We start from the raw sequence: 23,274 nt of genomic DNA on the forward strand, positions 1-23,274 counted from the left end.
ATCCTATGGGGATCAAGTAATGGAACGACGGGGGCTGGGAAACCCACCCAAAGGCAATTAAGGGTAAAGGACGACAAAAATATTTGATGAACTTTTTTTCTGGAAATGTAGCCTGGGAAGAAAGGATGGCGATAACGAATGAAATACCATTAATCCAGGATTACAGATACAAGACCGTTTGAAGATTCCTGAACAGACACGGCATGGCTTACATCTCTCTGTTTTAAACTTGGAATTAACTTTAACGGTAATATACTAGCACAAACTGCCGCCACTTTGAGAACAAATTCTAAAGCGTCTAGTCCGGTTGATAATAGGAATAATTTGCGTTATGAGTCATAGCATACCCGACAGTTAATTTATTTCAGAGAAAAACGTCAAAGAACGGACATTACTTTTACTCAGTTAGATATCTCAAGATAGCGGTCTTCCCTATTTCGCTTCCCTGGGATGGGGGCCGCGCCGGGTTCGGGCTGGGAAGAGGGCGAATTCGAGTTCAAGTTGGTTTTTGAGGAGGACCCGCCGCGCCAACTCCGGGGGCCATCTCCAATGCGCAACGTGGACCAGGAGCACATCATCACGGGGGAGAGAACGGAGAACACCCTGTTGCACCTTGAGTCGAGCAGTAACGTTGGTTAGCCCCTTTCTTTAAATAGTGCGTGTCAGAAGTAGATTTGGGGAAATCTGTTATGTGCCGGTCAATGGTTCCTGGTGCCTATGTCTGTGAGCTGATGATCAAATGTGATTGACTAGCCTACTACTGATTTGTTGGAGAATTATAGGACTTGGGTTGTTTGCTTGTATCATTCTAACTGTTTCCATGAGAGAGAAAATGTTTGTCTCTTTGTGGGTGATTTGTTATTTGCTCGTGTGTGTATAGGCCATAGTGCCTGTGCTTGCCTGCATGTTGTGTGTGAGTGTAGGTGTGCGTGTGTGTGTTTGTAAGGGCAGCAGAACTCAATGTGGTTTTAATCAGCTGTGCGTGTGAGTAGAGTTAACAGCTGCCATCTGGATGGAACCTCAATCTCTGTTTACTGAGCATGCACCCCACAAAACTCCTTCCCCTTTTTTGTCTGCTGTACAGCCCCCCCCCCCCCCCCTCTCCTTTTTTCTGTCTTTCCCCTTCCTTCAGGTCTGCATGCACACCCCTCACCCCCACACACCCTCATTTATTTCCCGCCCACACTGGCACACAACAGTCCTCACCACACCCTAGCATTGAACTCACTACATAGCGCACCAGTTACCACAACGTTATACTGCACCCAATAACTGCCTCTTAAACATGAGCTACAATCCTCAGCAGACTCGCTGTTCCAGTGACCCAAACTACTGTTTTACACAGTAGTGGAGGAAGCCAGCGTCCCATCTACACCACAACGGGAAATGTTGCAATTTAATGAGTGGCCTAAAAGTTTTTGCATCCATTTGTACATGTCTTTGAAGATCAAATATTCAATTTTCCACAATCACCATATTTTTCATTGGTCTCTGACGTGAAGACCAGAGGCAGGACTAGACTACTTCAAACTTGTATTTAATGTATTATTTGGACATTTTGTTTACCTCTACTAATGCCTATGCAAAGCGAAACTATTTCATTTGACAACGATGGTCTGACTGACGGGGCTTAAGCATCCTTTTTCACTTTTTGAATTTTGATTCAATTCATTTTTTAATGCAATCAAACTTACCACTGCCACTGTAATAACTATTTAACTTCTCACACAGTCCTCTATGTTCTGCTTGTACATAGACAACCACCTGGTTTCCACAAATGCAGGCCAGCCAATTGGCATCCCGGCCTCACCTTCATCAGCCAGTCAGAGGGCCGGGATGCATTCCCCACCTCCCAGGCGAGCCTTGGCGAGGGAGTTCAGTGGGACCTATGAGAGCCTTCCAGCCCGGTCTGTACAGGTGAGTTGTATTGTCTGGCTACAAACTCCCCAACCTCAAGGTCCAGACAAGAAGTTTGGGTGAATCAGAGTACCAAAGTCCAGCCCTTTCAAAGTTCTGTGTCACCAAAATAATAATAACATAGTGGTGCTCTGTGGTAGCTAGGTTGAGCTTTGAATATGACCTTGAAGGCTTTGAGATGACTTTCTTTTAGACATTTTTACTCTGTGAGATATACTTACTCCTTACATAAACCGTTGCTCATTTAGGCACACTGACAGGTACCGCTTTGCCCTCACCCTTCCACTTCCCCACCCTTCTACCCCGTCCCCCTCTAGGTGTCAGAGTCCCGTGTTTTGGAGTGCCCCAGCATCCAAATAACAACCATCTCCCCTGAGGATGACTGTGCTCCAGCAGGCGGAAACTACTGGGACACTGGAGGAGGCTGGGATCGTGAGCGCCTCTACCTCCCCCTCCTGGACCCCTTCTGCTACCGCGAGGCAGGATGTGCAGGCTCACTCAGCCCCAGCCCCGCCTCCAGCCCCTCCTCCCGAGGCTGGCTCAGCCCGGCGTCCAGCTGCGATTCGTTGCTGGTGGAGGAGGAGGAGCTGAATGAAGCCACTGCACACTTTGGGCTTTCCCCTTCCTCTAGGCCCACCTCCCCAGGGGGGAAAAAAAGGCGTAATTCCCCCCTGGCCTCCCCTTGCACCTCACGCAGGAGCAGCTACTCCGAAGACCACAGCGTCCTGGAGGGGGGAGACTCTACTCCTCAGTCCCAAGCTCCGCCCAGCAGTTTTGAGCTGAGTATCCCGCAGAAGACCAGGAAGACATCTTTGGAGCAGGTGAGTTTGGGGGTCTGGGGGGGATAGTTGTGGTCAGCTTAATCCCGTTTACGTTCTAGCAGTTTCTTTACCCAGGATTCATCATTATCAGGTGTTACAGAGTGCATTGAGTTTCACCATGGAGCTGTGTTGTTTGTCCTCAGTGTAACTGTCTCCATGTTTCCTGCAGATGTCTCCCAGGGAGGTGGATCAGGACTCCTCATCCCCAGCCCCAGGCCCAGGCCCAGCCCCAGGCCTCCCCCCCTGCCTGCCACCAGAGCACCTCCAGCAGCAGCAGCAGGCCAGGAGAGAGCCCCCATCCCTGGGCATGGACTACCTGTCCGTGCCCCCATCCCTTGGCTGGGGCAGGACCCGGGCCAGCGCGCACAGCCCCCTCTTCAGGTCATAGACAGCACAAGCATGTAGTATCTTTTTTATATCGCGAGATGAGCTGGAGGAGCAGTTTTGACTTGTCTGTACGTGTCACTTGTATGGGAGTACGCTTTTTCTATCTGTTAGACATACTAAACCTTTCCGATTGGTCCTTGAAACAGGTCCAATGCTCTGCCACCACTTGATTGGCCGCTGCCATCTCAGTTCGACCAGTATGAACTGCGCATCGAGGTGCAGCCACGCCCCCACCACCGAGCCCACTATGAGACGGAAGGCAGCCGAGGGGCCGTCAAGGCCTCGCCCGGTGGACATCCTGTCGTCAAGGTAACACACATTGGTTCAAAGGGAGAAGGATGCACTAGAACAATGTCATCTGTATTTTGTATGTCCTGAACAAGATGTAATGACTTGCTTTATAGATATTTGACTGTATTTATTGTTGTATTTGTTCTAACCCCTCCATTCACACACTCACAACCCCCTTCCCCATCCCCCACACACACAAACACACACATCCCAGCTCACAGGCTACACAGAGAGACAGCCCCTCTCCTTGCAGGTTTTTGTCGGAACAGCAGATGATAGGTCCATCCGGCCACATCCCTTCTACCAGATACACAGGTAGCCAATCAAGATAAGAAGCCTTCATACCGGTGTCTTACCTTGAAGTACACACCTACCGTAGGGTACTGACTAAAAATGACCAAAAATGACAAAAAAAAAGACTAAAAATACTGTGATATACTGTCTGTATTATTCATTTGCACAATGAAGCATCTGGAATGCTAAATGTTTTAGTGTTTTCCTGGTTCAAGATGGCAGTTGACTCTGATGTTTCCTGCCGGTAGGGTGACAGGGAAGATGGTGGGCACGGCCAGTCAGGAGAGCATTCAGGCAGGCACAAAGATACTGGATATCCCCCTCAACCAAGAGACCAACATGACTGCCCTGTGAGTGAGAGGTCAACGGATGTGGAAAGGGAGAAAGAGAGTGAAAGAGAGAATTTACATAGTTACATAGAATTTACACAGTTCACATCAGTGTGTGTTTGCTTGTGTGTGTGTGTTCAGTATTGACTGCGCAGGTATCCTGAAACTGAGGAACTCGGACATCGAGCTACGGAAAGGAGAGACAGACGTAGGGAGGAAGAACACGCGTGTGCGCCTTGTGTTCCGTACCCACCTCCCCTTGGCCCCACCCCTGGCCCCGCCTGGGCGGGTACTGGCCCTGCAGGTGGCCTCTCTGCCCATCGAGTGCTGTGAGTGGCCGCTCAGTCATCATCATTTGCTCCTGATAGGTGGAGCTGAATATGTTTTGTGAATGTAGTGAAACGATCTGGAATACGTCTGAACACAGATTTTCCTATTGGTCTTCTTTTCCCACACATCCCTCTGTTTCTCTGTTTTCTCTGTATATTGCCTACTGTTGTCTACTCAGCTCAGCGTTCAGCTCAGGAGCTGCCGGTGGTGGAGTCTGTCAGCATCACTTCCTGTTCTGTGGAGGGAGGGGAGGAGCTTCTGCTGAGCGGCACCAACTTCCTGCCAATGTCCAGAGTGCTCTTCATGGAAAGAGGGACAGGTGGGGGAGTATGCGTGTGTGTGTGTGTGTGTAGTTATATGAGTCTGCTTTTCGCTATGCGTAGTTGTTTGTTACGTTATTTGATTTCAAGCATGAAAGAAGTAATGATAGACATCCTTATCTATCAGATGGCAAGTTGCAGTGGGAGGAGGAGGCCCATGTTGACCGGGACAACAGTAATGAGGTAAATCATGTTTCCGTGTGAGTTAATCTAGTTTGGGTGTCAAGAATCAATTTAGTCTATATGCAATTTGGTTTTGTTTGTTTGCTTGTTTGTACAAGTGTGTGTGTGTAAGTGCCACGTGTCATTTGTGCTTATCACCCCTATATACCAAGGCTGCTATTCCATGTGTTTGCCTTGCGTGTGTGTGTCCGCCCCAAGGGTTTGCTGTGTGTGCAAGTTCCAGCGTACAGTGACCTGTCAGTGAGTCGACCAGTCCCTGTGTGTCTGTACGTTTCCAATGGCAAGCGAAAGAGAAGCAGCACTCATTGTTTCAAATACCTGCCCAGTGAGTTGCCCCCGACCCTCATCCATGTCTTCTTCCACATGCGTAGCTAATAGCTATACACACTAAAATACACACATCTCTCTCTCTCTCTCTCTCTCTCTCTCTCTCTCTCTCTCTCTCTCTCTCTCTCTCTCTCTCTCTTTCTCACTCTCTCTCTTTCTCTCACTCTCTCTTTCTTTCTCCCCATCAGTCATGTTCAAAGAGGAAGACCCTCTCCTGTCCCACCCTTCAGTCCTCCCCCTGGAGGGGGTGACGCTGTGCCCCATGGGGGGCCCCGGCAGGACAGACAGGGGGCTACATCTCAGGGGTGACCCGCCTCCAGAGGACCCAGGCCAGGGCTTCCACCTGCCGCCGTACCCTTCCACCTACTCCCCTCCATACCCGGGCCACGGGTACAATGAGGAGTACAACTGCCCCAAGCCAGAGGCAGTGGACGATGCTGGGGGTTCCAGGGGGGCTCTGTCTGAGAGGCACCCTAGCTTTGAGAGCTTGGAGCTGGGCTTCACAGAGCTCCTGCCTCCCATGTACCCTAGGGCCCCGCAGCCACCCTCCCCGTCCCCCTCCCCATGGCTGGACTCCCCATACCTGTCCTCGTCACCCTCCCCCTCCCACTCCTCTTCCCTCAGCCCCTTCCCTGCCGGCAGCCCAATCTCCTCCTCCCCCCTGCCCCCCATTGTCTCCTCATCCTCCCCTTACCCCCAGTATCCCTACACCCAGGAGGTGTGCCCCTCACCCCCCTCCCACCACAGCCCCTACCAGGACTTCTACCCCCCGCCATACAGCCACTATGATGCCTGGGAGTCCCAGGGAGGGGGCCAGGGAGCTGGGGGGGAGAGGGAGCCTCCATCTGGGCCCAAGATGCATGAGAGCCCCCTGGAGTTTGCCAGCTCGTCCACCATGCAACACATCACGTTAGAGGAAGGTGAGTAATCAAAGGCACAACATAACAATGCTACAATGGACTGTGCTGATGTGTATTAGTCTTTATTTCTGTATGTAATAAGGGTTGATGATAAGACAGAAACGCTGAATAAAGCTGTGAAAAAGATGGATGGATGGACAGATAAACAGAAGAATATAACCACTGAGTGTTTTTTCTTTACTTTTTTTCTCTACATAGTGAATGAGTTCATCGGGGAGGACATCCGATCGTTCCATTCCAGCTCACAGATGGACAGCCAGCCTAGCTGAGTGGCACAGCGCTTTTTAATCCTTCAGTCCATATCCTATCACACTTTATGCACTTGGTTTATGAAGCTATTAAGACAATTTGTAACGGAAATTAATGCAGGGGCACTGTTGTAATTATGATAGATTACTGTTACAGTTTATATAAAGGGAGACTAATGTTCTTAACTTGTTTTCAATATAACTTATACAAGACAATATGTGGGAGAAGTGTTATTATGCCTATTCCACAATTGCTTATCAAACAGTGAAAGACTTGAAGCACCTAATAACCAGTAGATTTGTTGTAGGAAGGACCCAATCTACACCAGAAGAGTGTGTTATCTCACCTAATCCCTCATTTATGTCTTTTGTCTAAACAGCCTAAAGTCCCTCAAATCTGCCTACATCCTGGTCCATGTGCAGTGGCAAAATCATATCAAAGATTCAATATAGATAGAGAGATGTTAAGATGCTATAAGAAAGCTCCAAGCCTTCTGAACTCAAGTGTATGTATCCTAGTCATGGCATGCCTTGGCTAGGCATGCTGGCTCTTGAAGATAAGCAATCCATTATGAATCACATAGTCCATGAAGAAATCCTAAATCAGTTATCTATCTTGAAACCCCCCTCTATCTCTGTTTCAACATTCAGAGAATGCTGTCATAGATGGTGAGGGATAATAGACTTGTTTCCTTTTAGACACACCCTTTGTACACTTGCACTTGAAACTGAAGCATATCACTTCCTTCTTGCACTCCAAACCAACTCCAATATCAATTCCAAGTTTCTTGGACTTTGTTGTCATTTTAGACATTCCAATACAAGAGGGTTATTCAAAACTGTATAAGAAACAACATGTAATAGGCCTGCTGAACCTCGTTCTGTCCACTTGTCCACCAGGGGTCACTGTCACATCAGACATGCCGTAGCTTGAACCAACCAGCCAGTAACACTGGCTTGCTCTTTGACCACAAGCCCTGTGTGACCCAGCAGTTACAAGAATGTAAACAGTTCTCTTGCCCACCAAACTAAGTGGGACAGCTGTCATGTCATTCCATTCACCATAAAGTGTAAGTTGACGAAAGGCGAACTCTGGCTGGTGGTTTAAAACAATATTCCTTAGAGGGCTCTAACTTTAGCATTTAAGAGGCCTTGTTTTAGTCCCCCACTTAGGGGCTGGAGGGTCAGATATGGTCAGGTCATGGTACTGTGTGTGGTGAAAGGATGTTTTAGTGAATGTCAATGAACACACGATTTTGCCATCCACTGTGGCATTTGTCATGATCTAATCATTCAACCTGGCACACTCGAAGAGAAACCCCAAAGCACACAAACTCAAACCCAAGAAAGAGAGGCTGAGAAAATACAGTCTGGACTCTATGTAGCAAAGTCATTGTTGTATCAGCTATGCTGTAGAAGGCCATAGTCCCTACCCTGTGATCCAGGTACACTCCAATCCTCGGGGACAGCGGTGCGACTATACGAATCGCCGCATTATCGTGCCAGAATGTATAACCTTTCTTCGAGCAGAACAAACTCCACGATTTGTCGTTGTGCCCAAAATGAGAGTCGTTTCTCTCGCCTTTCCTAGCTATGCTCTGATATGCGACAGCCATTTTGGCTCCACTGCCGCTCCACTCTGCCTCCCAGTAGCAGCGTCCGGATAAAGCTTCACTGCTCAACACCTGGCACCAGTATTCAAAGCGCTCTGGGTGGTCGGGACAGAAATGGTCTCTGGTCCTGACAGTCACTGCCCTACGCTCATTACAGATTTTCAGGTCTCTGTGGGCAGTTTTGGGGTCCAGTGAGAGCTTGCAAGAATCTAAGAAGAAGAGAAGGGATGGCTCAAACACAGCATGACAGAAAAAGGGACAAAAAGTCCCATGAAGTGAAGGGGCACGATGGTGCATATTTAGCATTTAGAGTTTTTGTGGATTCACTGCTTGCCCATATACTTTTTTTGAATATTTATAATGTGAGACTTACAGTACAAGAACTCCTCTCTGGTCTTTGGTTCCGGACATTGCAATAATTTCACTGCACTTGCTGTGGAGAACAAGAATATTAGGTTTTCATGTAGGCCCTCAAGAGATCATCTAAACTAATCAGCAGTTCAAATTTAGCCGAACAAAATGCCAAGATAGCTGTCACACCAACCTGCCCTGGATATTTTGCAGCACTCTCCTTTGACAAGGTCCTCCAGTCTCCTCTTGAGGGCGGACATGGAGGACCGCAACTCCACAAAATCCAATGGGGGAACCACTGTGACACCGGGGGACTTGGGGAGTTCAGTTTCCGTAAAATTGGATTGATAATTCTGGAAAACAGTAGAATGAAGATACAGATTCGGGCAAAAGAAAATGTTATACAAGAAGTTAAACAATCGAAGTAGCATTTTATATTTCCACTTTAAGGTCACAAAAGGCAGACTCTTAAAAAACATTTCTCGTAACCACAAAAATAGATAAATTCAGAATAAGATAGACACCAAATATATTACCTGAAGGAAGTAGATGTGGTCCTCCGTGTGCACAAGCTTGTCTAGTTCAGCGTCTCTCCTCTTCAGCTCAGCTACTTCCAGATCCAGTCTCCCCAGGAGGTCCCTGGCTTGTCTGGCTGCTGTCTCCTCCTGGACTCTGATCAATTCTCTCACCTCACGGTGTCTGCTCTCTATGGAATGCAGCAGCTCAGAGAAGATCTTCTCACTCTCCTCCATTGCTGCCTGGGCAGAGAACTGTTGACACACACACACACACACAAGCAGATATACATTTGAGGGAGAACACTAAACACTACAAAGCCCAAACCATTCACTTCAATGTTGCAAAATACAGCTCTAGGCTCATACTTGGCTCCTCAATGGCAGACATTGCTGTGCTAACTCTAGTCAGGGCATTGTAACCAAATCAACATATATTTGTAACCTTGAGAGATTCCAGAACCCGTCTGAGCTCAAGTAGCTCTTTCTCTTTGGCCTGGATCTTCAGTTTGAATTTTCTTCTAGTTCTTGCCAGCTGTCTCTGTAGGGAAACAGTAACAGACATATACACAAGCACGTACAAACATCTTCATTGTTTTCTTTGGCCAGTCCTTTCTCAAACACAAACATTTTGCACTGACAAGGCCATATTATGCTTGTGTGAAAAATACTGAACTGCGGATATAGATAACATTGCAGCAAATGCCACATTTAAACCATCTCATATTGTGTGTTATATATTGTTCCATAAGTTCACTCTTTGCATGTGGACCACATTCAAACTGACTTCACAATCTGGAACAACTTCTGTCATCATCCATATCTTCATATCTTGTTGTACATGAAATCGGATACCCAGAACTGAGTACATATTTGAATTAAGTCCTTCATTTCACTACAGTCATTCATGTTCCCTTTTTTATGGCCCTGACATTTATAACCATCAAGGAAATGCCCTCAAGAGGAAATATATTGTCAGTTTCAGTGCAAAGGCATGTCAACCAGACATCTTCCTCCAAACTATTACACATTAATTAGATACTGGCTTGATTATGAAATTCAATTTTACATGATGCCACAACTTTGTTGAAGTTGAAACCAAATACATTATAATTGTTATTGTTAGGTTATTAGATATAGTGACCAAGTGTCTTGCTCAAGACCGTTACTTTTCACACAGCTGATTATGCAAGCATACTCTCTCTTGACCCCAGTCGGATTGAATTTGCCACCCTCCTGCCTTTCATCCTGCATCCTCTCTTTCTATGGACCGGACCGTCATAAATGGCTGCATTTATTGCACTGACTCAAGTCATACCTGTCTGTCCGTCCTCTCGACGCCAGCGGGCACCGTGTCGTGTCCCCTGTGTTCCTCCATCACACAGTGCACACACACACATCTGCCATCTGTCCGACAGTACACCTCCAGCAGCTTATCGTGATGGGAGCAGATCTTCTCCTTCAGGTCCACCGTGGCTTCAACCAACACATGTTTCCTCAGGGCAGGAGATTCATAATGGGAGCGGACGTGGCTCACACAGTAAGACGCCAGACACCCCAGACAGGATTTGACCGCTCTGAACTTTGCCTCAGTGCAGAAATCACACGCCACATCTCCGGGTCCAGCCAATAGGTGGCTGTTACCGAAGGCAGTTTCTTGAAATCCTGTCTCCTTCTGTTGGTCCACCATCTCTGGCCAAAACAAAAGTGTTTCTGTTAAAAAATGAATTACACTTGAGGTCTTCCTCTATTATAACAACAGCAGAAAGTTCTAGAGAAGTTATTTGCCACTGCAGCCTGTGATAGCATCCTTTCAGTAGTTGTGTCACCACTGGCAGGACTGCTCTTGATGAGCTTGTGTGTCTACTGTTGTTACCATAGAGACATAACAGAAGGAAACAATAAACAAGTTTATCTGGTGACATCTACCCAAAGCAGCAACCCACTGGCATAGACTGTCCACTGTGGTTAGTGTGTGTGTGTGTGTGTTCACCTGCGCAAGCTTGTGCAGTGGAACCACAAGGGATGCCTTATTTTGGTGTTTACGGTTTGTTCATATCAAAGACACAAGCATATCTCCCATACATGCCAGCAGGTCCTGTCACATGTGTTTTATTGAAACATAGACTTTTAACACTGGTTATATATTTTTGATAACACTTTTTTTGGTATGCACAGACACAGCAGAATAACAAAAACATGATGACAAGCAGTGATAAAGAGCTGGGAGGTAGAGAGAACCAGATCATTGTAGTTCTCTCTTTTAGACCTGATATAATGAAGGACGACCTCCACCATGAGACCAGTAAACAGTTACAGCAGTACAAACCACTGTTTCGCATTAAAAACATATTTTTTATATTTTCAATAGAAATGTCTGCCTTCAAATTCTGTTATTGGTGACAGCACCGCACAGAGAATTGATAGTCAATCATGTACATAGTTCAAACAATAAGTGTGCATTATACAGTGGATGTTTTACAAGTTACCTTGTTTTACAGTAAATGCTTGTTTTTAAAAACATACTTTCTATAGAGACAGTATCTAGTTGAGGGTACAGCATTTGACTGTAGATCTAGAGGTCACAGGTTCAAATCTGCTTGTGTGTTGCTTTTATAAAAGTGTCTCCAAAATGAATACATTACATTTGATTACATATCTATATGTTTAATACTGTAGTCTGTGGGAACATGTCAAATAGTATATGCAAAAACTAGGCTAATGTTCATTTTTACATGTATTCAAATACATCAAATACAACTTCAAGTCTTGAAAAAATTGGAGCTGCACACAAATAATTGTATCTGTCTACATTGTGTTTTTCATTCATATTTCAACCAATTACAACTAACATGCCAATGAATTATTATATTAACTGTTTAACACCTTCACCTGCTCCTCGAGGCTTCCATGAACTAATCAGTAAAACCCCTGTGTCAATCTTTCAGATATATGTGAGTTAATTGTCAGATCTTAAAATGTTTTGGCCTAAATTATGTGATAGTATAGTCATTGTCAGCTTGTTTGGCCTATAGGATGTCCTTATGTACGTTAGATAAAACAACTTTGGAAACTCCCAAATTATGTGGAAGTAGTGAGCTCCAGTAGCTCTTTCTCTTTGGCCTGGATCTTCAGTTTGAATTTTCTTTTAATTCTTTCCAGCTGTCTCTGTGGGGAAACCGTAACAGATATGCACACAAGCACATACAAATATTGTAATTGTTTTCTTAGGCCAGTGCTTTATCAAACACAAACATTTTGCACTGACAGCTTGTTTGGCCTGTAGGATGATGTCCTTATGTACGTTAGATAATACAACTTTGGAAACTCCCAAATAATATGGAAGTACTGCTCAACAAATATTAGAATGGCTATTGGTGGGACAATGACAGCTACATGAAGCAAAGCACAGTAAGCCATTTATATCTCCTTCTTGAACTAATACTTTCTCATACTGCACTTCAACCCTTGTCCCCTTTCTCTCCTATCCTCATACATCAATCCCCAGCTCTCTCTCTCTTTCATCCCGTCTCTCCATCCCTCTTCCTCCCCTCCCTTAGACGCTGACAAAGACAAGCCTAGCTGAGTAGATCAGGTCTGCCACATATAGGATCAGGTTAACTGCGGTCAGAACGGACACAGCCATCACCTTGTCCCAGGTGCAAAGTCCCACATAGGAGCTGCAGCCTGGGGGTCTTGATGTGCCCCCGTGCCTCCTGTCAAACTTGAAGATGGGCCAAATGATAGTGGCTGAGAAGTACAGGAGGACAGCCACAAGGGCGTACGCCGACAAGAAGCGGGCGAAGGGGAAGGGCAGGCAACCGGTACACTCGCAGATGCACAGCACGATGATGGCCGCCGACAGGATGAAGCAGATGCAGTAGACGGCCAGGCAGTACTTGAGCGCCTCGTGCTGGTCGTAGCCCACGGGGTCACTGATGAAGACGAAGATGATGCAGGCCACGAAGGTCTCGCACACCTTGAGCAGGCCCGGCGCGGTGGCCATGTAGCCGGCGACCTCGCCCGGCCGCGCCTTGCTGACGCTGACCTCACTCATGTAGGCCACGGTGGCCAGGCAGGAGAAGACGGTGGCCACGATGCGGTAGTCGCGGATCTCGCTGCTCCGCGACTCCCCCTTCAGGAAGTAGAGGGGGAAGATGATGGAGGCGGAGAGGCAGAGGAGGGCGGCGTAGCAGGCAAAGGTGATGGGGAAGTTCTTCCAGGAGACGGGGGCGCGCGTCTGCAGGCCAAACAGCTCCACCAGGAGGATGACCAGGGAGCCAGCAAAGCTGAAGGCCCAGCAGAAGATGCACCAGTCCCCCGTGCCATGGCTAAGGTAGGCGCCGTGGACGGCCACCGCGAACGCCACGCAGGAGAAGGCCATTGCCGCCATACGCAGCCAAAACAAGGGGTTGGAGTGGACTATTACCAACGGCATGATGGAATGTAGAGGACTCCGGACTTTGGGGAAAAGTTTAATTGCAGTGAAATCACTTGATTTTTCTCTGGATCTGCTATGGTCCAATGCTGCAGGCTCTTATCTGAAGCAGATGGATCTAGGGTGACAAAAACAACATTGGGGTATGGTCAGTAAAAATTGCCAGTGTGCATACGCCCTGATCCACATGAACACGATGACATAGAGTACTCATTTTGTCCACATGAGGTCAACAGTTTTCGCTTCAGCGTGTATATCCTGAAGAAATGACAGAAAATGCACAGGGCCACAATAGCATGCATGAAAAAGTGCTGTCTTTTGTTGAAAAGCATGGGCTTTAATGTTACGGGAGATCATATTATTAGCACACAGTTTGTGTGTAAATACTTTATTTAAGAGAGCGTTCTCAACAGAGGCATTTTTGGTCTTGTCTGGTCTGGAGATAATAGCACACCCATGCAGACATTCTTGAATAAGCACAGCCTCTTTTTAGACAGGCACAGTTCCAAGACCAGCACTCAACCCCACAGTGTGTCTGTCGTCAGCCTTGCAGAAGTCTCATCCACACACAATCACATCAGCTGGGGGCAGAGAAAATTCCGTCCCCACTCCATCCACACACACACACACACACACACAAAGGGATGTATTCACAAACACACGTATGCATTCTGACATGAACAAGCACACATTCACACACGAAACACACTCACAAAAACACACACTCTCAAACACACACTCCCAATGCTCCCCCACACTCTCCACAATTGGTAGTGTCCGTGTAACCAGTTTACATTGACTGATATAAACATTCTGAGTGCACGCCTATTTACATTAGCCAAATTAATCATCAGGACTGCCATAAGGGGCGGAGATGTGGGAAGGGAAGGGAAGGGGAAAGTAAAAGGAGAGAAAGATGACCAGAGACGAGAGAGGGAGGGAAACAGAGAAACTTGGTAAGAGACAGAGGAGAAAGACTAAGAGCGTGACCGTCAGGGAGGGAAAAAGGAAGGAAAAAGAAAAAAAGAGGGCAGAGAGAGAAATATGGGGGAAGCCCTTTCCCTCTGACCTCAGAAGGACACATACTTTAAACACAATGATGGAGGAGAATAGCAGAGCAGTGAGTCACTGTCCACTGCCCCTCCTTCGTTTTCTCTACTTTTCCCTCTATTGCTCATTTCTCCCTTTCTCACTTTTTCTTTCTCTCTCTTGTAACACTTTCCAAATGACTGATCCGTTCCAGATGTCTGGCAGACCACAGCTGCCTTGCTGTGAACGTAGTGAAATTGTCCAAGTCTATTCCTCTGTTTCCTAACTTTCTTTTACTGCCTCTCCATCTCTCTCTCACTCCACTACAAACAATCTCTCTCTTCAGCTTCTGTTTTTCTCCCTCTGAAACTCTCCCTCACTTTCTTTAAGCTTGAAATTAACTCTAAAAGTAAAAAGAAAAGCAAATAAAAAAATTAAACTAATGATGTCCCAAGTAAATCACTTTAAACAAACTAATATACAATTATACGTAATGGAAAAATATTTCACCTTTCTGGTCATTACGTACACTGTGCTTATGGAATCACGTCAGGAAAATGGGCTGAAAAATCAATTGGACCATAAACCTTGTATGGAAAAGCTAGCATTCAGAGTGCAGCATGGAAAACATTACGTTCTCCCAGAAACAGGGGGGGACTTCCCTTTGAAATGGGCTTAAAATAGGTTCACACGTTGCCTGAACAGGGGAGAAAACAGGATACTACATCAACGTACTGCTAAGCAGTTCCCTTTTTGCACCTACACACACAGGCACAGACATATACACGTCCATACACACTGAGAACACAGATACGCTTAAGGATTAGGACAGGACTCAGGCACGAGGTCATGCACATTGGTTGTCATGACACAACATGAGTAACTCAATTTCACCCATAATCCACTTAGACGGCCATGGGCACAGACACAAGACAGGCTCTGTCAGTAAACAATCCTTGTAGGCAATCCCACGATAAAATAGAGAGATGGGTGGAGCAGAGTAGTGTACAATTAACACAATTTAAACAGTTTTTCAATACTGTTCCTAATAACTCTGGATTGGTATTTACACCCAAAGCCATTGTGTATAGGTGCAGTATTAATAGGTGTTCTTTCAGTTTATTTATTTGTATTTCTAAAACGTCTTCTAAGAATTATGAATTTAAGGAACAATAGCATTCCTGTACATTTTCTGAAATATTACTAGGCTCACATTGTATGTTGAATATTTAATCTTATTCTTATTAAGTCTATATTTAGCTATAAGAAAGTTCCCCCTAAAGTCAACTGAACCGTTATTCTGATTCTTCATTCATCCAGGTGGGTGTGCCCCGGAGATGCACCGCGCCCTGCACGCACTTACACTGCCTTTTGAAAACATAACTGATAGCAAACAAAAACATATTATAATAGGGTATGCAAGTTACTACTTTTTCCGTATTACGTTTTTCCTAAATGTCCTCAATTATCTACAGTCAACAGCTGAAAGTAATAAACATGTTCTTGTCCATTTAGCCTAACTCAAGTATAGTGTTACAGTCCCAGTTTTATAAATACGTTTTTCGGTTCTTTTAAATACTGCTTGCTGCCATGCAGATGGCAACTTGCAACAAGTTACAACAAGCATTGTAAGGAAAAATAAGTTAAATCATGGGGCGATCTCACGTGCAGGGTGCCTCTATCCGATTCGTATAGCCTGGATGCGAATGAGCTTACCTTTCTTTTATTTAACTGGTATCCTCTGTTCTCTTCGGCTCTCCAATGGTTCCTGACAAGAGTAGACTAGATCCTGGTCCGGACTACTACAGGCATGGTAGCCTAGGCAAAGCCCTCCACCCATGATCCCCGCCCATATACCAAATTAGGTAGCGAATGTCTTCATCGTTTATCCACATCTTTTCAGTGCGAGTCCTCTATTTACTCCTCTTAGTGGTGATCGACGAGAAATGAGTTGTTAAATCGTTGGTGAGAAGGAAATGGGATGTGTTGTTTACATTTGACTAGGACCTTAAATTTAATTTATTTTTGTGGGTAACCTTATGAAACTGTAGTTCGCACTGTTGCAGGCAGTTCTTTAAATGCATCTTGTTTTGGATAACCTACTACGCCACACATCATTAGGTTCCTATCGGAATGCAACAGGTAGGTCATCCCAGCATTTTTGTCTGCAGGCTTACCCAATAGGCCTAACGGACATAGCCTACTGAATAGCATGGGAGTATGATAATTGAGTGCATTTTTGCAGTTTTAACATTAACCAATAGGCCACTAAAATAGGCCACAAAACTAAATGGACAAAGGAAATAACTCAGAGCACTTCTGTTTTTTGGTTTCCTTGAGATGAGATAATCTAGACAGTCCTTGTGATAGGCTAGGCAACATTTTTTTTTAAACGGTGGGTTATTTCTGCCCCAGGAGGAGACCCCATGGTAAATCTCAGCCCTGACAACAGTAGGAAACGGAGCTAGAACTTGACTTCCCAGCAGTTGCTCCCACCACTGACCAGCCTTCAATGCCCCAGATTGCTCCTCTACCTGAACCACCTCTGGTACCCCTTCACAAAATGTCTAGCCTACCTAACTCCCCAGATCTTACTTAAAACGTAGGGTCACATTAGTGTCACACAGTAAGGACAAGCGATTTGGATAAAAGCAGATAGCCTAGGATAATGGCCCATTTTATTGGCTTTGCAAGAAAAAGACCCAGAAGCTGGGTTCCGTAAGTGTTCCTCCATGTTTTTCTATCTACTGAAAGCCAAGTGATGTTTAGAAGGGTAGCCTATAAATTGCATCAAAGCATGAGGTTTTCTGAGAGTTATTTACCAACCTAGCAGTAGGCTACGGTAGGCTAGGCCACCTGTGAATGTCCTATTTTGAAGCAGCCTCTACCCTCCAGCCAATTTTGTTTCAATCATTCCGCCAATCCACTTGGGCGGGGCGGGCCTCTTCCTTCGTTTATATTGTGAAACCACTACAGTAGCTATCAATCAAACCCATGCTGGAGAAAAGTTTAGACTTATCCAGACCGACTTACAGTAATTACAGGGACCTTCTCCATGAGGCAAGTAGGGTGAAGTGCCTTACCCAAGGACACAACGTCATTTATCCAGGCCGGGAATCGAACCAACAACCTGATAAATAGACCGACTCCCTAACAGCTCAGCCATCTGACCCCTAGATATATAAGGGATAAATGGGTTTAGAGCCTAATAGGCTCGTGTAGTAAAGGTGAGTGAAATGCATGACTTCTTTAGATGATTGATTTAATTTTGCAAAATATTCTTATCTACCTAAACTTACTATAAGACGTAGACTTACAATACCTATTATTTGTATTGATGTTGCTAAGATACAACCGCAGTTTCATAGAAACGTCTTGTTTTCTGACTGTGTGGTTGAAGTCCATGGCAACATGATCATGACATCATATGACTCGCGTTTCCACTCAATCGCCCCAAAACGCGAAGTTTAGCTAAGGACTCAAATGGATTAGGAGAAAGAAAACATGACGCAGGAAACCTTCTTAATAATTAGCCTATAGTTCGCTGCTGCTTGTATGGGAAATAATATAGCGATCGTGTTAAAAACCCAGACAATTTTTTTGTTGTTAAAAAACATTCTTTAATTGAATAATGCATTTTGAGACTGAGCAGCAGATTGAATCTACTGTAGCCTAGATATAAATGTTTTTAGTTTAAATGCAGTTGGTTGGCATATTGTATCTGACAGACTTCTGCGCGGGGGGTATATATACCTAGGGTTAGGCTATAGCCTAACTTTTTTTAGACTGTGATTTGATACATGTCTACAGCCTAATCCTGACAAAGGCCTGTAGTGTTAATTTGTTTGCACTTGAGGTCAGAAAGCCAATTTATAAAAGAAAAAGACTCCTTTATGGCGAGTTGGTTTGATTACAACGCTAGATGTTAATTGATGTGACAAATACACTTGCTTTATTGCTTTTGTGAACAAACGTCGATGAGATGTCTGTGTTGGGAATAGGCCTATGTACATTCTTGTTGCAGCCGCACACACCTGACCTACAGTATACAGGATCAGGTGGTAATATGTTTAATGTTCACACTGTGGTTTCAAGGGCAGATTGCATGCAGCCTACACAGGAGAGGAGCTAGGCAGATGGCTGAAACATTGTGGATCATACAGTAACCTATTAAATGAAATGTCTATCGCTATCACTTAATGAAATCAATTAAACTACAACCGTATGCCTACATGGGTTCAATACCCGAAATCCCATAGTTTTGATCCCACTGTCTCTGGAAGTGACACCCATCGCGAGTTTCATCGAGAAATAGATCTTTTACAATTGTTAAGCGGACTGCAACGTCATTTTATAGCGACTGCAAAATTTCTTTTCAAAAAACAAGATGGCGTCAGGATCAGCAGACCCGTCCGCTGGACAAGATTCCGAATTGGACGAGTTATTGGACAGTAAGGTTTGATATTAGTAATTTACGTGTCAACCCCTGTCTAGTATATGGCATAAAGCCAATATTGCTGTTATAGAGTGGACGAATCTTTTTTGCTGGTGGATTTTTAGTTAAACAATGTGGTCATAGTCGTCTTTTCAGTGCTTGTCGATGTACAGCAAGCTAACCATTAACGAGCCCTGTCAAACACACTTTATTCTTTGAATGCACTGCAGTAGTTTTTTCTGACGATTAAATATGGTGCATATTCAATGCATACACATGGCTAGGATTTTATAGTTCTATTTAAGATGCTATACCAACGCTAGCTAAATTCAATCCAAAATGTGGGTGAAGCCTCACGCTGCCCTTGAAATGAATGAAATAGAAAAATGGCTGAAGCACCATGGATTAACCATCTGAACAATATAGGTAATCTCAGTCTGTTTGTCACGCCAGACAATGATTTCGGGTAACCTAGTCAGCAAACCAGGCTATATCCTTATGTTAAGCCTGCATGCTGTAAATGTATGCATCAGTATTGCACCGCCAATGTCATGACATGCTGCATTAGTGCCTGGCGATAGCAGCTTCTCTTTAACATGGTGGTATTGCTAGCTAGATCATTGGAAATACTAGATTAACACTTTTCCTATTTGCTCACTCTTTCCCTGGTTCAAGCCTTCCCAGAATTATATTCATCTATTAGCCTACAGCAGTGTATCTGTTCTGGAGCTCATGTCCTCTTGTCATCTCATTATCAAAGGTGCACTCGATGACTTTGACAAGACAAACACAGCACCCCCAGCCCCAGAGGCTGAGGCACCCCCATCTTCTAAGAGTGCTGCAAATAAAGTAAGCTATTGTTTTGCATAAACATAATACAACCTATATGCTAGAGCAGTGCAAGGAGATAGCTTGTCTCCTCCTTGGACCCCTGTTTAGATTGCACGTCCATGCTATTACTGAAGCTGAAGTAGAAGCACACTCAAAGTTCTTGACTGAAGCTCTGATTTAAGAAAAAAAAATATGTCAATAAATCAACTTAAAACCCCCAAATCACCTTTTTGTTTGGAAAAAGTCAAAGACAAAGAAAAGCTAAAAATTCTTGTTAGCATAGGTGCCTAACTTTCTTGCTTGTAAACTGGACCACAACACACATTGTTGTGAGCTCAATGTTGGGAACGTGTTGTTTACTCCCTTAAATCACTTCATTCTGAATGTGCTTTTGGTGGTACACAACTACACATGGCTGCACTACTTTGTCAAGTCCCTCTTATTTCCCAGTCCAAAAAATTGACATGCCTGTACAATACAGTATGCATTGTTTACCTGTTAATGTACATTTCTGTAGCCCCCCCTACTGGAGGACAGTCAGTTTTTCGAGTCCCTGTTTGAGGGAGAGATGGCCTCTCAGGCGAAGGAGGAGTGGGAGAAAGCCATGGCCGAACTAGCACAGGAAGAACCAGATCTGCTCCAACATTTTCATAAACTGTCTGAGGCGGCAGGGAAAGTGGGTAAGAACCATCCTATTTTTACGTGTGCTTCATTCGTGTGCAGTGTTTACCACTTGACTGCTGTCAGTTCATATTTTTCAACATTTCTACTCCATTGGTGTCAATTTGTTTGCATTTTGAGCAGGCACTGATGTGGCCTCCCAACAAGAATTTACTTCCTGTCTAAAAGACACCCTCAGCGGATTGGCCAAAAATGCAGACAACCTTCAGGTGGTTAAAATCAAACATTGAAATAGATTGAAAGTACAACATGTCTCTGTACTATCATATTTATCTGTAATCTCTTGTTTTGACTCTTAGAGTGCAGGATTGGCTGGAGACGACCTTGTTAAGACTCTAGAAGGACTGGGATTGGAGGAAGGCGGCGAGGGGGCAGGGGAAGATGGCAACATATTGCCCATCATGCAGTCCATCATGCAGAATCTTCTGTCTAAGGAAGTGCTCTACCCATCTCTCAAAGAGATCACCGAGAAGGTGTGTGGAATTTGATTAAGTCATCCCTACCTAGGAATGTTTTGTTTACCATAGGAAAATATTGTTTCCTTGTCATATGTTTTCTGAAAATGTGATATTTTCCCACAAATCATTTTTTAACTGGCTTTAGTATTTGATGCCAGGAACTTACTTGTTATGGATTGCTATCTTAAAATAATCTTCTTCTTCTACAACTCAAATGTCAGCTAGATCCAACACTTATTTCTAATACCCATCCTACCTATCATTCACGTCTCTGTTTCTTATTGGTCAAGTTATTGTCTCTCATTCCCGTACAGTATCCTGAGTGGCTGGACAGCAACAGGCAGTCCCTCCCCCCAGACCAGTATCAGCGCTACGAGCAGCAGGCCAAGGTCATGGGAGAGATTTGTAGCCAGTTTGAGAAGGAGGGTGGCGGAGGGGATGGAGAAAGCACCTTTGAGAGCATTCTGGAACTCATGCAGCAGGTGAGGACAAAAGAGCTTCATATTCATGCGACACCAATTGTTGTTTGTAGTTGGTGCACATAGATGGATTTGAGATGAATGCATCTTATTTTCTCAGTTACAAGACTTGGGACAACCTCCCAAAGAGCTGGCAGGTGACGCGGTAAGCTTGTGCACGCTTGTGATATCATTCATACTCTCTCTCTCTCCCTCTTAATTCCTTTCTCTCTCTTTATATCAGTGGGACCGTGGCAACCGTGGAGGTCATTCCCCCTTTATTTACTGTGGTTTCTTTCCTCAGCCACCTGGCCTGAACCTTGATCTGGAGTCACTTAACCTCCCAGGGGTCCCTGGGGCCGGGGCAGGGGAGCAGTGCTCGATCATGTGATCTCAGAACAGCCACTTCTTTGGATGCACAGAACATAGGGGAAGTGTACGGAGGGGGGATCGATGCGGGAGGAAGACTGTCGTCCCCACGGCAGAGGGGAAAAGGAGGACAACAAGACTGTACATGTGTCCCCACCACACGCTCACTCACTCCCCACCCCCTGAGAAGTCTCTGAATTGTCTGATGTATCTAAATGAAAGGCATTGTGAAGGGAGACATATCGAAACAATGCGATCCTCTCTTGGAAAGTCTGTAACTCACCGATCAGCACAGCTGACCTTAATTTACTTGCTTTGGTTTGTCAGAAGTTCCTTCAGGTCATCCCTGGGTCAGCATGTTTACTTGCATTCCCCCTGTTGGGTGTTACCCCAGATTCTTAGCTCATCTTAGCTATTGTTTAGCCTCATGATGTGGCTTTTCCAACCCCCCATTGGTTGAAACAGTGCCTTGGTAATTTTTATGAAGAATTGGAGGGAATTCACTATTGTTCATTATAAATCTTGCAGAAATTGTTAATTACCAGAGCTGTGTGTATTAACTAGCTATGTTGCTGTTGTGGACAAGGCATAAGCTAAACAATGACTCCATTGCTTGTCAGACAACTTAAGAATGCACAACACTACAGCCAATGTGTTGGTTATGCTTCCACCCAGACAAACCTTCTTTTGGGTTTGATCTTGGGGCCTCTGACTTGTAAATAAGTGAGCACCTCCAAAAACGATCTCTTAGCAAGCTACATCACTGCAGTGGCATAGGTGGTTGGTATTTCAACTGTGAAGTGAGTATAACTCGATTATACTGGTTGTTTTCTTTTCAAAGAACCAGTGTGGGAGGCAGGTTCAATCTGTTATCACCCAACCATAAACAAACAGGTTTTCCATTGAGGTGATACAAAAACAACATATTTTAGATTTACACATTTTAGATTTAAACAATTTGCCAATTCGATTGATTGTGTTATGATTCAGTTGCATATAGATGAATATTTATGGTTTATAAACCAGTGTACATTTGTGAATTATTGAAAGAAGACAAACTTGAGGAGTACCTCATTATAATAAAAAAAACAAGTCGTGCTTTGAAGTGATGTGAAAAGAACATAATTCCTCTTGGCCTTTTGCTTTGGCCACAGTGATGACTAGGATTAGAATGACTGTGAGTAGTACTCCCTGTTTTGGACAATGTTTTGCTGAACTGACTGAATTTGTAGAATGGCATTCTGGATGTGGGACTCTATACAAAGCTGGCACAACATGCTGACTGTTTGCAGGGGAGATGCCCTTTAGTTTGAGTGTTCAGGTAGTGATTTGAATTGGGTGCTATTTCCTGACTTTTCTATTGAAATATATTGTACTGGTGAAAAAGTTACTTTTCCAGGCATTGGTTTAAAATATTTCATAAAGTGCAATAGAACCTAGAGCTGATAAGCCAGCTACTCATAAAGAGTGTCTTTGTAGAGTTTGAATGTTGACATCTACTGGAAATTCTAGATACAGGCATTGATGTTAATCAGCAAATTCTGGCCATTCAAGAGGGAACTATACTGTTTTATCAACATAACTGTCCACAACTACATTTTTTAAAGCACCATCCTTCCAATCACATGGCTTGTTTGATCAGACTTTGTAAATAACTGGAATATATTCGGAAATAAATTAACCATACACAAAAATTGATCATTTTCTTAATCGTTTCTGTTTTGAGGTG

The 23,274-nt window shown here is 44.6% G+C and overlaps 4 protein-coding genes across 4 annotated transcripts; 2 read left to right on the forward strand and 2 right to left on the reverse strand.

Annotated features, from left to right (window-relative positions):
- Positions 1-66: 66 nt before the first annotated feature.
- nfatc4 (nuclear factor of activated T cells 4) lies at positions 67-6,548 on the forward strand. The gene is made up of 13 exons (XM_084706655.1): positions 67-634; positions 1,757-1,917; positions 2,235-2,738; positions 2,908-3,119; positions 3,272-3,434; positions 3,631-3,731; positions 3,959-4,060; positions 4,181-4,368; positions 4,548-4,688; positions 4,817-4,872; positions 5,071-5,197; positions 5,388-6,119; positions 6,318-6,548. The coding sequence occupies exons 1-13, from the start codon at positions 451-453 to the stop codon at positions 6,386-6,388; spliced, it is 2,742 nt and encodes a 913-aa protein (XP_084562781.1). The 5' UTR covers positions 67-450; the 3' UTR covers positions 6,389-6,548.
- ftr66 (finTRIM family, member 66) lies at positions 6,161-10,792 on the reverse strand. Its single transcript, XM_084706657.1, has 6 exons — positions 10,165-10,792; positions 9,292-9,387; positions 8,868-9,101; positions 8,525-8,684; positions 8,354-8,413; positions 6,161-8,189 (listed from the first exon to the last, which is right to left on the reverse strand). Exons 1-6 carry the CDS (start codon positions 10,534-10,536, stop codon positions 7,657-7,659), a joined length of 1,455 nt encoding a protein of 484 aa, XP_084562783.1. The 5' UTR covers positions 10,537-10,792; the 3' UTR covers positions 6,161-7,656.
- A 129-nt stretch (positions 10,793-10,921) lies between these two features.
- myadmb (myeloid associated differentiation marker b) lies at positions 10,922-16,225 on the reverse strand. Its single transcript, XM_084706656.1, has 2 exons — positions 16,030-16,225; positions 10,922-13,402 (listed from the first exon to the last, which is right to left on the reverse strand). Exon 2 carries the CDS (start codon positions 13,282-13,284, stop codon positions 12,403-12,405), a length of 882 nt encoding a protein of 293 aa, XP_084562782.1. The 5' UTR covers positions 13,285-13,402; positions 16,030-16,225; the 3' UTR covers positions 10,922-12,402.
- Positions 16,226-17,763: 1,538 nt separating this feature from the next.
- Positions 17,764-23,239, forward strand: pex19 (peroxisomal biogenesis factor 19). Its single transcript, XM_084708531.1, has 8 exons — positions 17,764-18,764; positions 19,509-19,597; positions 20,097-20,259; positions 20,384-20,469; positions 20,560-20,733; positions 21,033-21,200; positions 21,298-21,342; positions 21,481-23,239. Exons 1-8 carry the CDS (start codon positions 18,701-18,703, stop codon positions 21,565-21,567), a joined length of 876 nt encoding a protein of 291 aa, XP_084564657.1. The 5' UTR covers positions 17,764-18,700; the 3' UTR covers positions 21,568-23,239.
- The last annotated feature ends 35 nt before the right edge of the window (positions 23,240-23,274 follow it).

The sequence above is a fragment of the Hypomesus nipponensis genome, chromosome 10 (genome assembly GCF_054491055.1).
Source record: "Hypomesus nipponensis isolate SF chromosome 10, ASM5449105v1, whole genome shotgun sequence".
Lineage (NCBI taxonomy): Eukaryota > Metazoa > Chordata > Actinopteri > Osmeriformes > Osmeridae > Hypomesus > Hypomesus nipponensis.